The sequence below is a fragment of the Dermacentor silvarum genome, chromosome 10 (assembly GCF_013339745.2).
Source record: "Dermacentor silvarum isolate Dsil-2018 chromosome 10, BIME_Dsil_1.4, whole genome shotgun sequence".
In the NCBI taxonomy this organism is placed as follows: Eukaryota; Metazoa; Arthropoda; class Arachnida; order Ixodida; family Ixodidae; genus Dermacentor; species Dermacentor silvarum.
In genome coordinates this window covers 52,688,016-52,702,672 of record NC_051163.1, presented here as the reverse complement: position 1 = coordinate 52,702,672, position 14,657 = coordinate 52,688,016, and the positions used below count along the sequence as shown (strand labels likewise).

The following is a 14,657-nucleotide window of genomic DNA, read 5'->3' as shown; positions in this document are numbered from 1 at the left end:
TCATCTCGTGACTCATTAGCTCTCGCAGCGGCGATCGAGGCCTCGCGCCTTCCTTCGAAGCACGGCTACGGCGTGTGCCTTCATTTGCAACATGCTTTGCATTACCGCGTGCACATCCCAATTATTTTTTCACTGGTCCGGTGATAGTCAACATATATAGTCCGCCCATTGCAATGTAGCTGGTGCTCTTCATCCTCGAAAGCTTTGCGAGTCAAAACGAAGCAATTGTTTGCCGCAACCGCTGCAGAGAAAACCGCAGCCACTATCGACGCGATTATGAACGACGTTGCGGTGCTGAAGGCACGTGGCCGACGCACCCATCGTGTGAGAACGGAACTACCGTTCACTGCGTCTGCTGCGGGCTCTGCGGGCTTTGCAGGACGCTCTCGCATGACCACAAGAGTGCAGTTTTCGATATGACTCTGACCTTGATTGCATTGCAATTCTCAAAACGAGTGACTCTTTCAGATTTGCGTGGCAGATAGGCAATTGTGGCTTGACTTGCTTGTGATTTGACTTCATGGTGGCTGATATTGGCTACTCAGTTTCAGAAGCTGGAGCATGGAGGCCTTGAGTAGCACACTACCGTGCTAGTCAGCAATAAATACACTACTCAACCTTTGTGTCCGGCCAACTATTGCCGTTTCGCTACATACGCATGACCCGTGCGCTGTGTACTTAGGTGGTTGCGGACGCCCAACTAAAACTGTCTATTGTTTGCCACAACTGCAGTGGAAGAAACCACGGCTGCTATCATGGATGGCGACTACGCAATTATGAACGCCTGCGGCCAACACGGTGTTATGCTTGACAGTAAACACAAGAACAAAGGCTTTAAAGGCACAAATAGGCACAAAGCATTCTGGCATTGCTGTCATTCACGTAAGATTTCCACTGATGGCTATGGCGATGCAGACTCCGCCGCTTCGTTTCGGTTGGACGCTAGCGCCGAGCTCCGAAAGTTGTCCGAATTAACTGATGTGCGGCCAAATATGTTCAAATTAACGAGCGTTTGATTGCATTTAATAATGCATACGCTGACTAGGACCAGAGGACGAGTCCAAATTATCGAGGTTTCACTGTATGAGAAGTCAACGCGCAGCTCTCGCCATCTAGTAGAGACACGCACAATTACGTAGCACACGAAAATTTGCTGACACGTGCGTGCAGCATCGGGGCACCGAATACAATTGCTTTTCCTTTGGAAATTTCGTTGAGAATTTTGAGCTGCCAAGTTCGGGGAGCAGCCCTTACACGAGTCTATACGGTAGTAAGATTCTCCCAAGACAGCAAGAACCCTGACTAGGTATGGGGCCCCTAGGCACAGTGCTCACGGAATGAAACATATCAATTTTGGGCTAACTAATAGGCATACTTTCGTTTCAGCCGTCTGTAATTCGTGTGACATAGATGCAATTTTGGCTTGTACAGTTAGAGCAGAGTCCATGTTACCTTTACTGAACAGTTGGAGTGTTCTACTTAAAAGTTTTCTTGTCGCGTTTCATTCTGTGAGCACTGTACATTGCAAATGACAGCTGGAAGTTGATTAAGCACAAACTGTCATGTGATAAGTGCTCGAACTTTCATTGAATGCCAAGAAGCAAATGTGGGGATTAGAATGCAGGAGTGAGTGAATTCAGTGAAGCACCTTTGCGATTATGGCAGAGCTCACGCAAACAGTGACAGAAGACAACATGTTTCTTGTGACTGTCAATTTTGGAGGAGCATTCGCACCAGGTAGGTCGCGGTGGCTGAACAACTGATTTGGTCACAAGCAATCACTTGCTGCTGAACGAATAGGTGGCACATAGGAGCAGCAGCATAAGTGTCAAAATGCGCCGACACTTTTTTTTGTGGTGACAGCAGTGCGACCGAAGGCATACACCTCTGCTGCATTTTTCTTTTCTTTCTTCAATGTTTGTTGGAGGGATGAGGGTAGGCGGGATTGCACAAGCGCAGTTGGCCCCAATGCTATTATATATAAGGCGCTTATAACAAGCTCGTCATTCAAAGTAGGCAACAAGATTCAGTGAAATAACACCTGTGCAAAGCACCGACAGGCAAGCTTGCGTTTGCGTGTGGCCGTTCAGTCCGAATGACAGAAATATTCTCCAACTCAATGTTAATAGACTTCTCGTCTCTTATACTGTGTAATCACAAAGACCAAAACTTGCATGGTGTGAAAGCAGGTGCAAATGGCACTGATCTTACGACGTTAAGGGGTGGCAACTAGCGGGATACACTTGCAATGCGAACACCAATCATCGCACGTCGCTCCTTGGTCACCAGTTGTGGTCAGCCATGTGAGCTCTGCCAGCATGAATTCACCCTTATGACTGCTCATTACATGATCAAGCTGAAGCTATAAGGACAATCTGTGGCACTCAACCTTGAAGTCAAACTTGACGTGCCTGCTCCGCAACGAAAGAGAATGGCAATAAAAAAAGGGTGGCCTCCCCTGACCTGCTGAGTTGGTGTGGTGGTGGTGGTGATGGTGGTGGTGCTTCTTGGGTTGTGTCTCCTTGACTGTGGGGCCTATCAAGTCGATGTCCAAGTCGATGTCTAGGCCCTCCTCATGCTTCTTATCTTGCACCAGGTGGAACAGGATGTCTGGGTGGTTCCACACCTGCAGGTATATAGTCCCGTATTAGTCTCGTTAACTCTTTTCCTACCATGGGGAAAATAGGTGTTTTTTTGTATGTTACGGCAGATGCTTTTTCTCTAGGAACTACTCCACTCAATATTTAATGTAATACATAAACAGAAAGCAAAATGAATGCACTTTTCATGCATAAAGGTTATTAATGGGATGTTATGTCATAAAAAAGACACCGACAAAAAGTCAGCGTCCTCTGACTCGCTGCTATTCGATGTAACAATAAGATCAGCTGCAGAGGCAGCAGAATCGTGATATCTGCAATCTCCTGAAGCGCGTGCGCCTTTTCCGGAGCCGGGCATTTTTGCGTTCTGCTTTGATGATCGCCAAACTTCGGAGCACGTTTAGAAATCACCGCCTGGCGGGAAAAAAGCGAATTGCTTAGAAAACAAAAATATAGTTTCTCCTCTTTCATATCCGATGGTGCAGTGTGTCCGTGAGCGACGTGGAAGGTCTCAAAAGCGGAGTTTCAAACCATAGATAGAGCGCTAACGGTGCCCAATGGGCGCAGTACGGAAAGAGTTAAGCTTGAAAGGGCCAGTTATTATTACTGGGGGTCAATGTCCCCTACCAACATAGGTGGTAAGTAATGAATGGTGGAGTTGCTGCCCAAAACCTTGTGGCTCAACTCAAACACTATGACCCTTGCCGTTATGTTCTCTGGGTTTAGAAGGTGTGTGATTACAGAGTGACAAGTCCTAACAGTGTACAATAGGCTGGTCCGGTATAACATAGAACTATTCCAATCTGTTTTCATTTCAAATATGCCATTAGCCCTCCATGATAGATCAAAATGGCTCGTTCCCAATCCATATGGGTGGGGCCTGCCCTGTGAAGGCATACTAATCTTTTTTGCCTCCAGGACAGAAGCCCCAGCCAACCTGATGGTACATTCTACCGGTGGCTTTCTAGTGCTCTAGAGCGCCCCTGCTGTGTGGTTTACTTTCACCTCGTTCATTCAGCGCGCCGTGCTCCAGCTCACGAGCGCTCAGAGGTGCTCCCACCTTCAACCTTGAAACGCAAATGATACCTGACAGATGCTCGATCCCGTGGCTACTCCTATTGCTCTGGGGGCAGCTAGCACGTTTGGATGGGATAGCCTCTTTCTGACTCCAATCTTGAGAGGGCTCCGTATCGCTACAAAGTGAGTTGGGGTGTGGTAGGAACCAGTCGAATGTAACATGGGAGTGCGCTTATCAGCTGCTCATGTCGAGGCCGAAAAGGCACTGTGCACAGTTGTGGAAGCAGTGCCTTGCTTGTAGATAAGAACTGTGAGCTTTTAAACACAGAGGATATCTTTAGATTCGCACATGGCAGCAACGAAATGGTTTGAAGAAAGCAAAACTCAGCGTTGAAATCTGACGACCCAAATTTGCCTTCAGTGATGACGTCCAAAACCTTGCACAATGATGAATCAGAATAGGTAAAAATGCGACATTTCTGTGAATAGGTGGCGTGCAACATCAATGCCATTATGGGAACTACGAGCGCTCATCGCGCTGACCACGCCCCTACTCAGGAGGCACTGTAAATATAAATCCGAGCATGGCGGAAAAAAGAAATTGCGAAGCGAAACTGAATAAATAGTTTCTCAATAAGACTATTAATAACCCATTAGATGGTGTCAGCAGTTCCGACAACGATCGAAGGGTGGCAAAATACAAAATTTCAAGCATCGATAGCAGGCTACCGATGGAAATACGCTCAGACAGGAAAGTAGTAAATGTCAACAACCGATTATCCGGACGCCAGATTTTTCGAACATGCCCGATAATTCGGACTCTCTCGTAGCACCGCTAGGACTCTCTCGTAGCACCGCTTTATGGGTGACCCCATAAAGTCAATGTACAAGAATGTCTGAAATTTCGACGCAAAAAACCTTCGCCGTCTGCTTTTATGGACTTTTTGACATGACCGCAGGTCTGAAACGGCATTAATAGTAGCCACCACTGCCGCCATTTTGATTATCTCGCTTCCTTGAACCGGCTCTCTCGCGAACAGATTCACTGGCAACCGTAGCCACTACCATGGAAACACTAAGCCTAGCTACTTCCGACGTTCGCTACCAAGCTTCTTTCTGTTCCGTGCCGTGTTTTTCATTGAAACCATTCGCCGCTGTTACAACTCCGCCTCTGTAATCCTGGTCAATGTCTTAGAAAGCACAATGCGTTGCATAATGCCGGTTCTCAAAAGTCAGCTTCACCTCAATACAGCAGTGTTACGCAGTGAAGCTTACACAAAGTATTGCAGTGAAGCACACCAAGAGTGGGAAGGGGCAATTGTAATGGGACACTGTACGTATTCCAGCGGATGAACGCGCATGCACCCGTCGTCTCCTATCGCAGTACGAGCACCGATATGCCTAAGTGTACTGGCAGGCCTTCAAAACTATTTCGGGCATGCCTATGGCGATTTGAGCCCTTGGGGGCCAGTAAAAGACATGCATTTATTTTTTCAGACTGCCCGATTTGAAAAATGGAGCTCATATGTTTCCTTTAACTTGACGGTCTTGTTGGGTGACACTGACCTTGCAGCAGACCGCAAAGAATTTGAGGGGGTTGGTGACCCTGTAGTTGTGAAGAAACTCCTTGACAAACTCCCGATACAGCGTCCGCTGGATGGGCGTCATCCGAATGAGCAGCACATGCTCTTCCTTCCGTGGCAGGGCATCCCGAAGCACCGCATGGCCTCGCCTGGAGAAGAGCAACCCGAGAAAACATCAGTATCTCCTTGTTGCTGAGTTCCTACCTAACCTGAGGGCTCATTCACATCGGCTATTGACCTGCACAAGTGGTTACGTTCATGACCACATCTGCTCGTACCGCTGTCTCCATGTAAAATAAGCGCCACCATATACTGATGTCCTTGACATCAGAGGAAGCTTTGTGACCAAAGTGACCATTTGTGACAGGTCGCCTTGCGACTAACTTGGGAGTCGCTGGTGTGAATGAGCCCTATGGAGGAAAAGCTGAAGCTCTGATGAATCCCTGACGGCACATTTGGCTGGTGGTTTTCAAATGCTCTAGTGGCACTACAGTCGAACCCGGATGTATCGAACCTACATATAACGAATTATCATGTATAACGAACAGCAGTAAGATCCCCTTGAAAATTTTTGTACAAGATTTCAATTTTATATATCGAATGACCTATATATTCAACTTTTTTTGTGAATCCCTTCAGATTCGATATATCCGGGTTCGACTGTAGTACGTACAGCTCGTCAAAGTATAGTGCTCAGAACTAGGAGTGCGTGAATATTCGAAACTCTCGTATAAAGAATCAACTGTTGTCCAATACATCTCAGTCTTCAAATTGAATAGTCACTATGCCACTAAATACAAATATTTTAAAAACATTACAAATTGCCAACTGTGGATGACTCAACATAAAATTGGAGCAAAAGGGCAATAAATGTAATCTCAGCAGCCATAGTAGGCATAAAACACACAAGAAGTTACCTAAAGGAGAATGCTATACGTTCAGGGAGCCAGATGTTTCCGGCTAAACCCCTATCATTTTGCACTCACTGAAGGGTCTTGAGTATGCAAATAAACTGCTCATGTTTTCCTAATGTTCCATTTTCTCCTTTAATAAACAAAACTTCATAACGTGCAACGTAATGACAAAAGCTGGCTAACGTTGTGATTACACTAGGATATAAATATAGTTTTATATTAATGGTGAAAAGAACCGTTAATTGTTCAATTTCGAAAACTATTCAGAAAGAATTCAATTCCTATTCGATCCGGTCTCAAAGATTACTTCTCGCCACCCCCTACTCAGAACACTTTTGCCTGAGTCATTCTGAGCGTCATGCTCTAACTTCGAGTGCTCAGACCCGCTATCACCCTCGAGCTATGAGAATACAACCGAGATGCAGAACGCCGAATTAACGGAATCACCATGACGGAATGAAACAAACAGCAGGGTGCGACCGACCTCTGTACAAATCCCTGCAGCAGGCTGTGCAACACGTGAGCGCGGAAGCGCATGAGCTGCCGATCCTTGGGTGTGCTGTCCAGGCACTGTCCGTTCTGGATGGGCCGTTCAAACATGTTGCAGAACTCGGAGCGCGTGCCCAGGTACGAGGGCCGCACAAAGTCCACCATGCACCAGTACTCGAGCAGGTTGTTCTGCAGCGGGTAGCCCGTCAGCACGATGCGCCGCCTGCGTGAGGGAACACGACAGCAGGGCCTTGCCTTGAGCACACGTTTGCTGTGCGAGCAGAAAGGCAGCTGCACAGCTGCACTGAGCCTTAAGGAGAAGCTTAACCCTGGGAGCTACCATGTAAGTACATGGGAATCGGGAAATTGTCTTGCTTGGCATCACCAAACTTAAGGTTTGTTGCATTTAAAAGAATGAGCTAGAATGTACCAAATGGATCGAGTACATGTTTTATTCAGACCATCAACCTTTAGAAAATTTGTTCAAGATTGCACAATTTCAAAACAGTGAAGCATAAAGATCACCGCATTGTAAGTTGCAGTGCTGTAAACAGTACAATGCTGTGTCATGCAGTCCAACCTTGTGATACAAAGTTCTTGTCACAATGAAATATTTTCGTATCTCCGGTGAACGCTCGAAAGCTGCAGGAACATTAGACCCCATATTATCCAGCCGTGTAATGCTAATGCACTCAAAAATGTGCTCAAATGCATTTTCTGCATTTGAACGTGTCATGCCGAACGTGCAGATTCGGCATGACATGGAAAGGTTTGCCCGAAGACTCAAATCATGTCCAGAATAGTGCCACTGCCCTTGGTGCAGTGGCACTATTTTGGATACTATGGCAATGCAATTCCGGATAGCCTTGAGCAAAACTTGCCATTCTGGCAGTGAAGTTTAGTTTTGCAGCGCATTTCCTGTATGGGCTGCCTCATTTTGCAACAAAATTCTTGTGAAAGCGAATCTTTTCTCTTTGCCTGCTGATTTGATTGTTGCGGGGTTCAACTAGTAACACAGCAACAAACAATATCACAAATCTGTAAACTGCATACATTGAGGCATCTTAAGCTGACACTGATGTACTGTACAACACTCTGTAATTGCAATACACCCCAGAGAATTTTCAACGAATTAAAGATTAATATAATGATAAAAAGAGATATCAGAAGTCGTCTTCAACCAAAAGGCCTTAAATACTAAAGCATAACTTATGGCACAAGCAGATGCTTCAGCACACAAAGAATTTGCCCACAAGGACTAACTTGAGTTCGCTTGCTGACTCACTTGGTTCGTATGCTCTTGAGTGCAGTGGAAGTGCTTGCATTGCAGTTCTTGATGCGGTGTCCCTCGTCGCAGATGACAAGGTCGGGGCCCGGGTTAACGATGGCCTGGTGGATGTCTGGTAACACCGGGGGAAAAGAAAAGCACCAAACAAATCACCAGCTATTCCCCGTAGGCTCACACCATTGTGCTCGTCACAGACACTATAACACTACACACTACGGGGAAGCTACAAATCCAGATTACTGAGAGTTGCCTGCCCTGGCCAGGTAGCTGCTAGCAACCTCACAAAAGATGCTGAAACAGCAACCTACAGCTCACCGACTTAACGTATTGCGTTGTTTCTGAAACCATTTCAGCCTAACTTATTTTATACCCATGTTTGGCACGACACAGTATGTTCATGTTATTTAATGATATGTTATCCAATGCTCTGACAAGTCATCGCACTATAGTCGATGAGGAAAAGGTGAACTGTGACACATAAAGTTGAATTCTTTATAAGCAGTATTTCGTTAAAAGCAAAAGAGCTGAAGAGTTCACAGCAACGCAACAACTTGAAAAACTCCAGATAAAGCAACATTTTGAATAAAGCAATTTCACTATAACGAGTCTATTTTAATTCACGTGGATTCAGCACATCAAAATACATAAACAGGGCAACATTCATCGAAATACATTTGCAAACAAGGCAGTTAAAGAACAGGGTTTAAATATTTAGCCCCCCCCCTCCATTCAGGATATAAATGCAAGGGACGTACCATCCAGGAGCTGTGAATGGCGAGATTCGTCCTCCGGCACAGAGAGGTCCTCCTTCTTAGGACTTCTCCGGCGCTTGTTGGGACGCACCACCTTCTTTAGCGCCAGCATCCTGTACATCTCATAGCCCATCAGCAGGACACCACCCTTCTTGTGCCAGTCCACTGCGAAGGTCGTCAGGCAAGCGTTGACAGACACACTTTCACTCAGACAAGGTCAAAAGGCTTCCTGGAGATTTGCTATATGCTGTCCTGCTCGGCACAATATAAGCAATGCGAAATGGAGAAAGAGTAGAGACAGACAAGCACCAGCTAATTAAAAAATTAAATTATGGGGTTTTACGTGTCAAAACCACCATCTCATTATAAGGCACGCCGTAGTGGGGGGCCCCAGATCAATTTGGACCACCTGGGGTTCTTTAACGTGCAGCTAAATCAAAGTACACGGGTGTTTTCTGCATTTCAAGCCCACCGAAATGCGGCCGCTGTGGCCTGGATTTGATCCCCTGACACCAGCTACCAAATGTACCAAGGTGGTACCAAGTACCAAATGGAAGCTAAGTACTAAAGTGGTGGCAAGTGTCAACTACCATGTTGGCAGTACCAACCAAGTTTGTAATTGGCACCTGTCTGCCACTGTAGTGGGGTTGTAGGGAGAGAAACGCAGTCGAGGCCAGCAGCTTATTAAGTGATGCAACGAGATTATGAAATCTGCAGGCACAGTGTGAAAGACACCTGATGCAAGACGGAGGTAATTGAAAACCGCTGACACAGGCCTTCATTGTGCAGTGGACCTAAATTATGCAAATTATGCTAACTATCTTATGCTTCAATCTAAGAAAGCTACTGCTCCCAAAAGGTTCACTGGAAACGTTGCTACTGTACTTACAGATCAACTCGGCCCTGGCTGGAGTGGAACGGTATATGTCGTTGAGGAGGTAGACACGGTACGAGCGGGGCCTCACTTGGCCCGAATCCACCAGGTTCTGCGGAACAGCTTCGGGCGCCGGCACCCACTTGTCAAATTCCGCGAGCCAGTTCTGCACCGCAGAGAGCAATATGCATCTTCCGTCAACACTCTTGCTCGCAGCCTTCGATGATACACCTACATGGTACACTAATTAGTTCAGTGAACATACTGTTCAGTTGTTAACCTGTAAGCCTCTGTAAGGGATCTCAACAATCTCAAATTGTCCTGAGTGATCATCACTTTTTTGACCTATGAGGAGCCCTTCTTGCCATGACTATTTCGCCACTTGCTGAACGTTCAGGTTTCTTGCAAGCAGAGTATATCAAAAGGCCTTTTTTATTATTTCGTGACAAAGATGGCAGTAGACACTCAATGAACAGTGCAGCGTGGCAGCTGACATCGTTTCTTTTTCTTTTCAGGGATTTTGCATTTCCCTTTTTGTGCAGACACCCAGAAGCCAGACTTTATTGTTACAATCGGTAACACAGCACAGGAACATTGTAGTAAGCGGTTTATTTTACCATAGGCCACACAAACAAAAGTTCACGGTGCTGCGTCTGCTCATCGTTACGTGCGGGTATACTTCGACTGTACTTCTTTCCGTATAATTGAAATGTTTCGATGGCTGTCCCCTCTTGTACTTTTTTTTGCACAACCCGGTTATAACAATGAAATTTGGTTGGCACTTGAATACAGTTATAAGTGGGTTCGCCTGTAGTTTGAACTGACACTGTGATCCTGTCCTATTCATGCGTAGCTCAATGTGCGAGAATACCTGGTAATCCAAGTCATTAGCACCAGCTCCGATTAATTCGAACAGACTGCACCTCAAACCACCCTCGCTGGCAGCTGCTGCCAGCTGCAATGGCTGCAAGTAACCATGGCAACCGATCACATAGCCACCTTCAGCTCTCGGAGTCTATTAGCATAGTCGGCGGTGCAGTTCTGGCAACACGGTGATGGTGTGTGTAGGCCTCCGTAGGAGTGCGGTATACAATGAAGTGCGGAACTGGTGAGCAAGTTTCAAGCGATTTTTGGCAAGTCGTGGCAGAAATGCACGCAGGCCCACATAATTTATTGTCTATCATAATGTGTTTTGTATATGAAAGAAAGTCGCCGACTGATTTTTTGGGTCTGCACGATTATTTCAACGTCCCTGCGGCACTGCCAACAAATACAGAAGTAATGGCAACTGAATTAGGTGGGTGGGACTTCAGGGCAGACCTACGTAGTTAGTTACCACTGTCCTGAATTAAGAGTAATGAGATTATCACGTGCGAAGGAGGGAAAGTTTCGCTTCAGAGCTGACCTACAATGCAATTAACATGCGGTTTTGACTCTTGAGATTAATTCTTTCTTTCTATGCGAGATGAACTATGCAACTAATGTCTCACAGCCAATTCTCTGACAGCTCACACTCGTTGTTTACAATGGTCACACACCTGGATGGTGTTGATCGGGGTGATGCAGAGGACCTTGCGTGCTGCCGTGTGCCGCAGCAGGACGTCCACAAAGGAGATCACCTGGATGGTTTTCCCCAGGCCCATGCTGTGAGCCAGGATGCAGCCGAAGCCACTCGAGGTGTCGAAGCGGCTCACGCACTCCACCACGTTGTCGAACAGGAACCGAATGCCACCAATCTGTTTCGCGTCGTGCAGGGCACAGTCGTGATGAAGGGAACAGAGTGATTGCACATTATGAGCACATGTAGTAGATGAAGCAAAAAAAAGAAAAAGGAGGAAGGGGAATGGTTGTCAGCATAGAATGCGCATCTGTAGCAAGCCTTCAGCTTTAACAGATGGCAGCTAAGCATAGAAACATTTCTTTTCCGAACAAGATCTCTTTAAAAAGTTTGTTATCTTAAATACTCTGGTTTTATGCTGCAGAGACAGGACTACAGATTAGAACTTGCATCACTTGTAGGTGGCAGCCATCTTTTTGCCAAGGACTACGGGAACTGGCGGAATGAACAGCCTTTTCTTCCAGCATGCTTGTTACCAGTGCTCACTTGGTACAGCTTTGTCCTCAGTTGTCCCCGTCAGTGAGCCCGCAGATCCTGTGTGGGCTGAACTGCCAGACAGTGACTGGAGTTTAGATTAAGTATGTTTGTTCTCAAGATGGGTACACGAATAAGAATTCTGATTTATAGACCAGACAGCAAGTACGAATGTCTGATGTCATAGCTGAGATAAAGATGAAGCGGTGGAGTTGCATGGGTCATGTTATAGCGCAGAATAGACAACAGGTGGTCTATTAAAAGTAGCAAAATGGTCGTGAAGGGCAGGGAAACGGAATTAATGGCAAATAAGGATCAACTGACGAGATTTTAAAATTTGCAGGCATACAATGGAGTCGGGCCTTACAGGGAACAAATAAATGGGGATTGCTGGGAGACATATTTACACTGCAGTGAAGAGGATGATCACGATCATCAGCGGAGTGGTCATAATGTGCACATACTATGTATAGGTGTCAATCTCAGACACTATTAACTGTGACAATGTTAAATGAAATCGGAAAACGGCCTAGCCCGAACAACAATCCCAAACGAATGTGGCCAAGGCACCACGTTCACAAGACGCTCGGAAACAAACCTGATGAGGCTTGACGATGGGCGCCAACTGCGGTGCCAAGAAGACATCCGGATCTTCGGGTGGATGTCCCACATTGACCAGGACACGACCCATAGAGTCTGGTAGATTGACTGCATCGTTGATGTGTGCACCGTCATTCAGGTCGTCGCCCTTTTCGTCCTCCGCGTCATCGCCGTCGCTCACTACCATGACCACGTCATCGTCCTCTTCCTCTGGAATCTTGGCTTCATCTGATGACGAGATATCTATCACATCTCCACCTGAAGTGAGGAAAGTTATTGCGTTGTTTTTTTTTAACTGCTTTTTATTCATTGATTGAATTACCCACTTTTTAATTTTTATTTTGATCACTGACTAGTTTTGGTGTATTTGCCGATGTACCCCCCCCCCCCCCCCCTTATGTAATACCCCAAGCAGGGGCCTTTAAGGGAATAAAAAATGATGATGAACAATTGGTAAGAACTAAGTGGTACAAGTGGAAGATCATGTGTCTATCACGTGCTTCAAGTTTAAAGAGCATAAAGGTTTTCTTGTTGATTTTATAGCGGCCTGGGACGTTTGTAATAAGGCGACACATTTACAATTCCATCGCGAGTAAAGCAAGTGTCTTCCTTTCTAAACGTTTCGATATTCTAATGCCTTTCCTGGAATTTCGTTTTATGGACAAGCCATCGCACAAGAAGCAAAACAAAGAATACATCTCTACAATAAGGCTTAACTTGTTCCCGGCCCTCCACCTTTTAAAGAAAGCAAACAATCTGCTTCCAAAGCAACAGATTTTAACAATAATCAAAGGCTTGGGCTGCCAAACTAAACACACAATCCACATGTCAACTAAATCCAAACCACATACGTTTTTGCAAACCTTGTTCACATACATACTGAAGTTTAAAAAGTTATATGGATCCTACATGTTCTGCGAATAAGTCAGAGCAAAACTTTCAATGGCTATTGCGAGGAACACTATTCTTGTCAAGCGACAATTTGCAAGCACAGACGACATGACGAAGACAAGACACATATTCAATGGAAAGTGCTTTGCTCAAATCAACATAAGCTTGTGATGCTCCAACACAAGACAAGTCCGACCGAAACCAGAGTCTACACAAACACACACTACAAACCAAACGAAAATCGTCTCGTACAGAGTGTTACCTTAAGTACTTTTTTTTGCACCCATGAAAGACACAGTCAGGTTCTATTGCACTCTCATCACTGCACATGGATGATTCTCGGCTTTGCGTATGCATGCCTCGTGTTCCAAGCCATTCTTCGCTCTGCGATCATGCCACTCCGCTTCGCATTTTTGACTCCCAAGAAAAGTTGTCACACTCAGAAATGTCACTACAGCTGATACACAGTTTTAACCATTAGGCTGGAGCTTTCCTCCCGAGCGTTTATTTGGGGTGGCTACTTCGATGAGGCCGTTGAATCGCGTTAATCTTCGTAACATTTTTTTTACAGCTTGAGTTACTGTTGCAGGTACTGCCGAATGTTTTTACCATTTCAATTTTTCCCCCAAGTGCGAGCACCTTGTGCATATTACACAGCTGAAAAAAATTGTGAAGTTTTAATGACCCGAAGCTGCCCAGTGAGCCAAGACAGATACCATACTGGATTTATTTTGACCCGCTTGGAGTATTTTACTGGGCAACTAAGGCATAGTACATGAGCTTTTTTTAATTGGCCCACGTCAGAATGCAGATGTGGTGGCCTGAAATTGAACCCATGGCCTCGTGCTTGGGAGCGCAATGCCATAGCCCCTCCCCTATCTAACGTGGCAGGAATTCCCATATTTATTAAGTGTTGTTCTACTCTTTCTTGGGCTGTAGATGGCCAGCAGTATTGAGAAATAAACAACAAAATGGTCCCAGGATATCATCTTCATGCTTAGCTTGGTCACAGGCTGCGATTCCACCCTCTTAGCAACATGTAGTCCCGACCGGACGGAATGCCATCAGAGGCCGGACTAAGAGACCTCTAGGATTTGAGTACAAGCTTTAAAGACTAACTGCAACAAAATTTCAGGCCACACACTAAAATGTGTACCTTCAAATAAGTGTACATTTACAGTGGCCTCATGGATAAAGTTTACAGTTCAAATACGTGCGGATGTGTCGCAAGAAGGCTTGCAAAAGGTGACATTTTTCCCGCCAAAACTAAGAAAACAAAAAGAAAGAAAAGAAATTCAGCATAGGCAATCCATCCTGTAAACCGCATTCACCAGATTTCAAAGTGTTGCTCAGGAGCTCACTCGACACACGTCCTGGCTCTTCACGAAGCAAAGAGCAACTGACGGTGTCCAAGTAGACCACCATCAGGATCATTTTATATATATATAATATATATAATAAATATATAGATAGGGAGAATGTAGCAATCATAAGCCTCTACAATGTGACCACTTCCCCACACACACGTTTCCCCCACTTTGACACTCCTAGCACTAA

At 45.6% G+C, this 14,657-nt stretch overlaps 1 protein-coding gene across 1 annotated transcript in view; it reads right to left on the bottom strand.

Annotated features, from left to right (window-relative positions):
* LOC119431532 (helicase ARIP4-like) overlaps positions 1 to 14,525 on the bottom strand; it is a 33,155-nt gene extending 18,630 nt beyond the window's left edge. The window contains exons 1-9 of the mRNA XM_049657905.1: positions 14,462 to 14,525; positions 12,208 to 12,467; positions 11,056 to 11,253; positions 9,533 to 9,683; positions 8,647 to 8,808; positions 7,889 to 8,003; positions 6,599 to 6,826; positions 5,184 to 5,349; positions 2,464 to 2,626 (exon numbers count right to left, since the gene is read on the bottom strand). Coding sequence (XP_049513862.1) covers positions 2,464 to 2,626; positions 5,184 to 5,349; positions 6,599 to 6,826; positions 7,889 to 8,003; positions 8,647 to 8,808; positions 9,533 to 9,683; positions 11,056 to 11,253; positions 12,208 to 12,467; positions 14,462 to 14,525 — 1,507 coding nt within the window. The remainder of the gene's footprint in view (positions 1 to 2,463; positions 2,627 to 5,183; positions 5,350 to 6,598; positions 6,827 to 7,888; positions 8,004 to 8,646; positions 8,809 to 9,532; positions 9,684 to 11,055; positions 11,254 to 12,207; positions 12,468 to 14,461) is intronic.
* Positions 14,526 to 14,657: the final 132 nt, after the last annotated feature.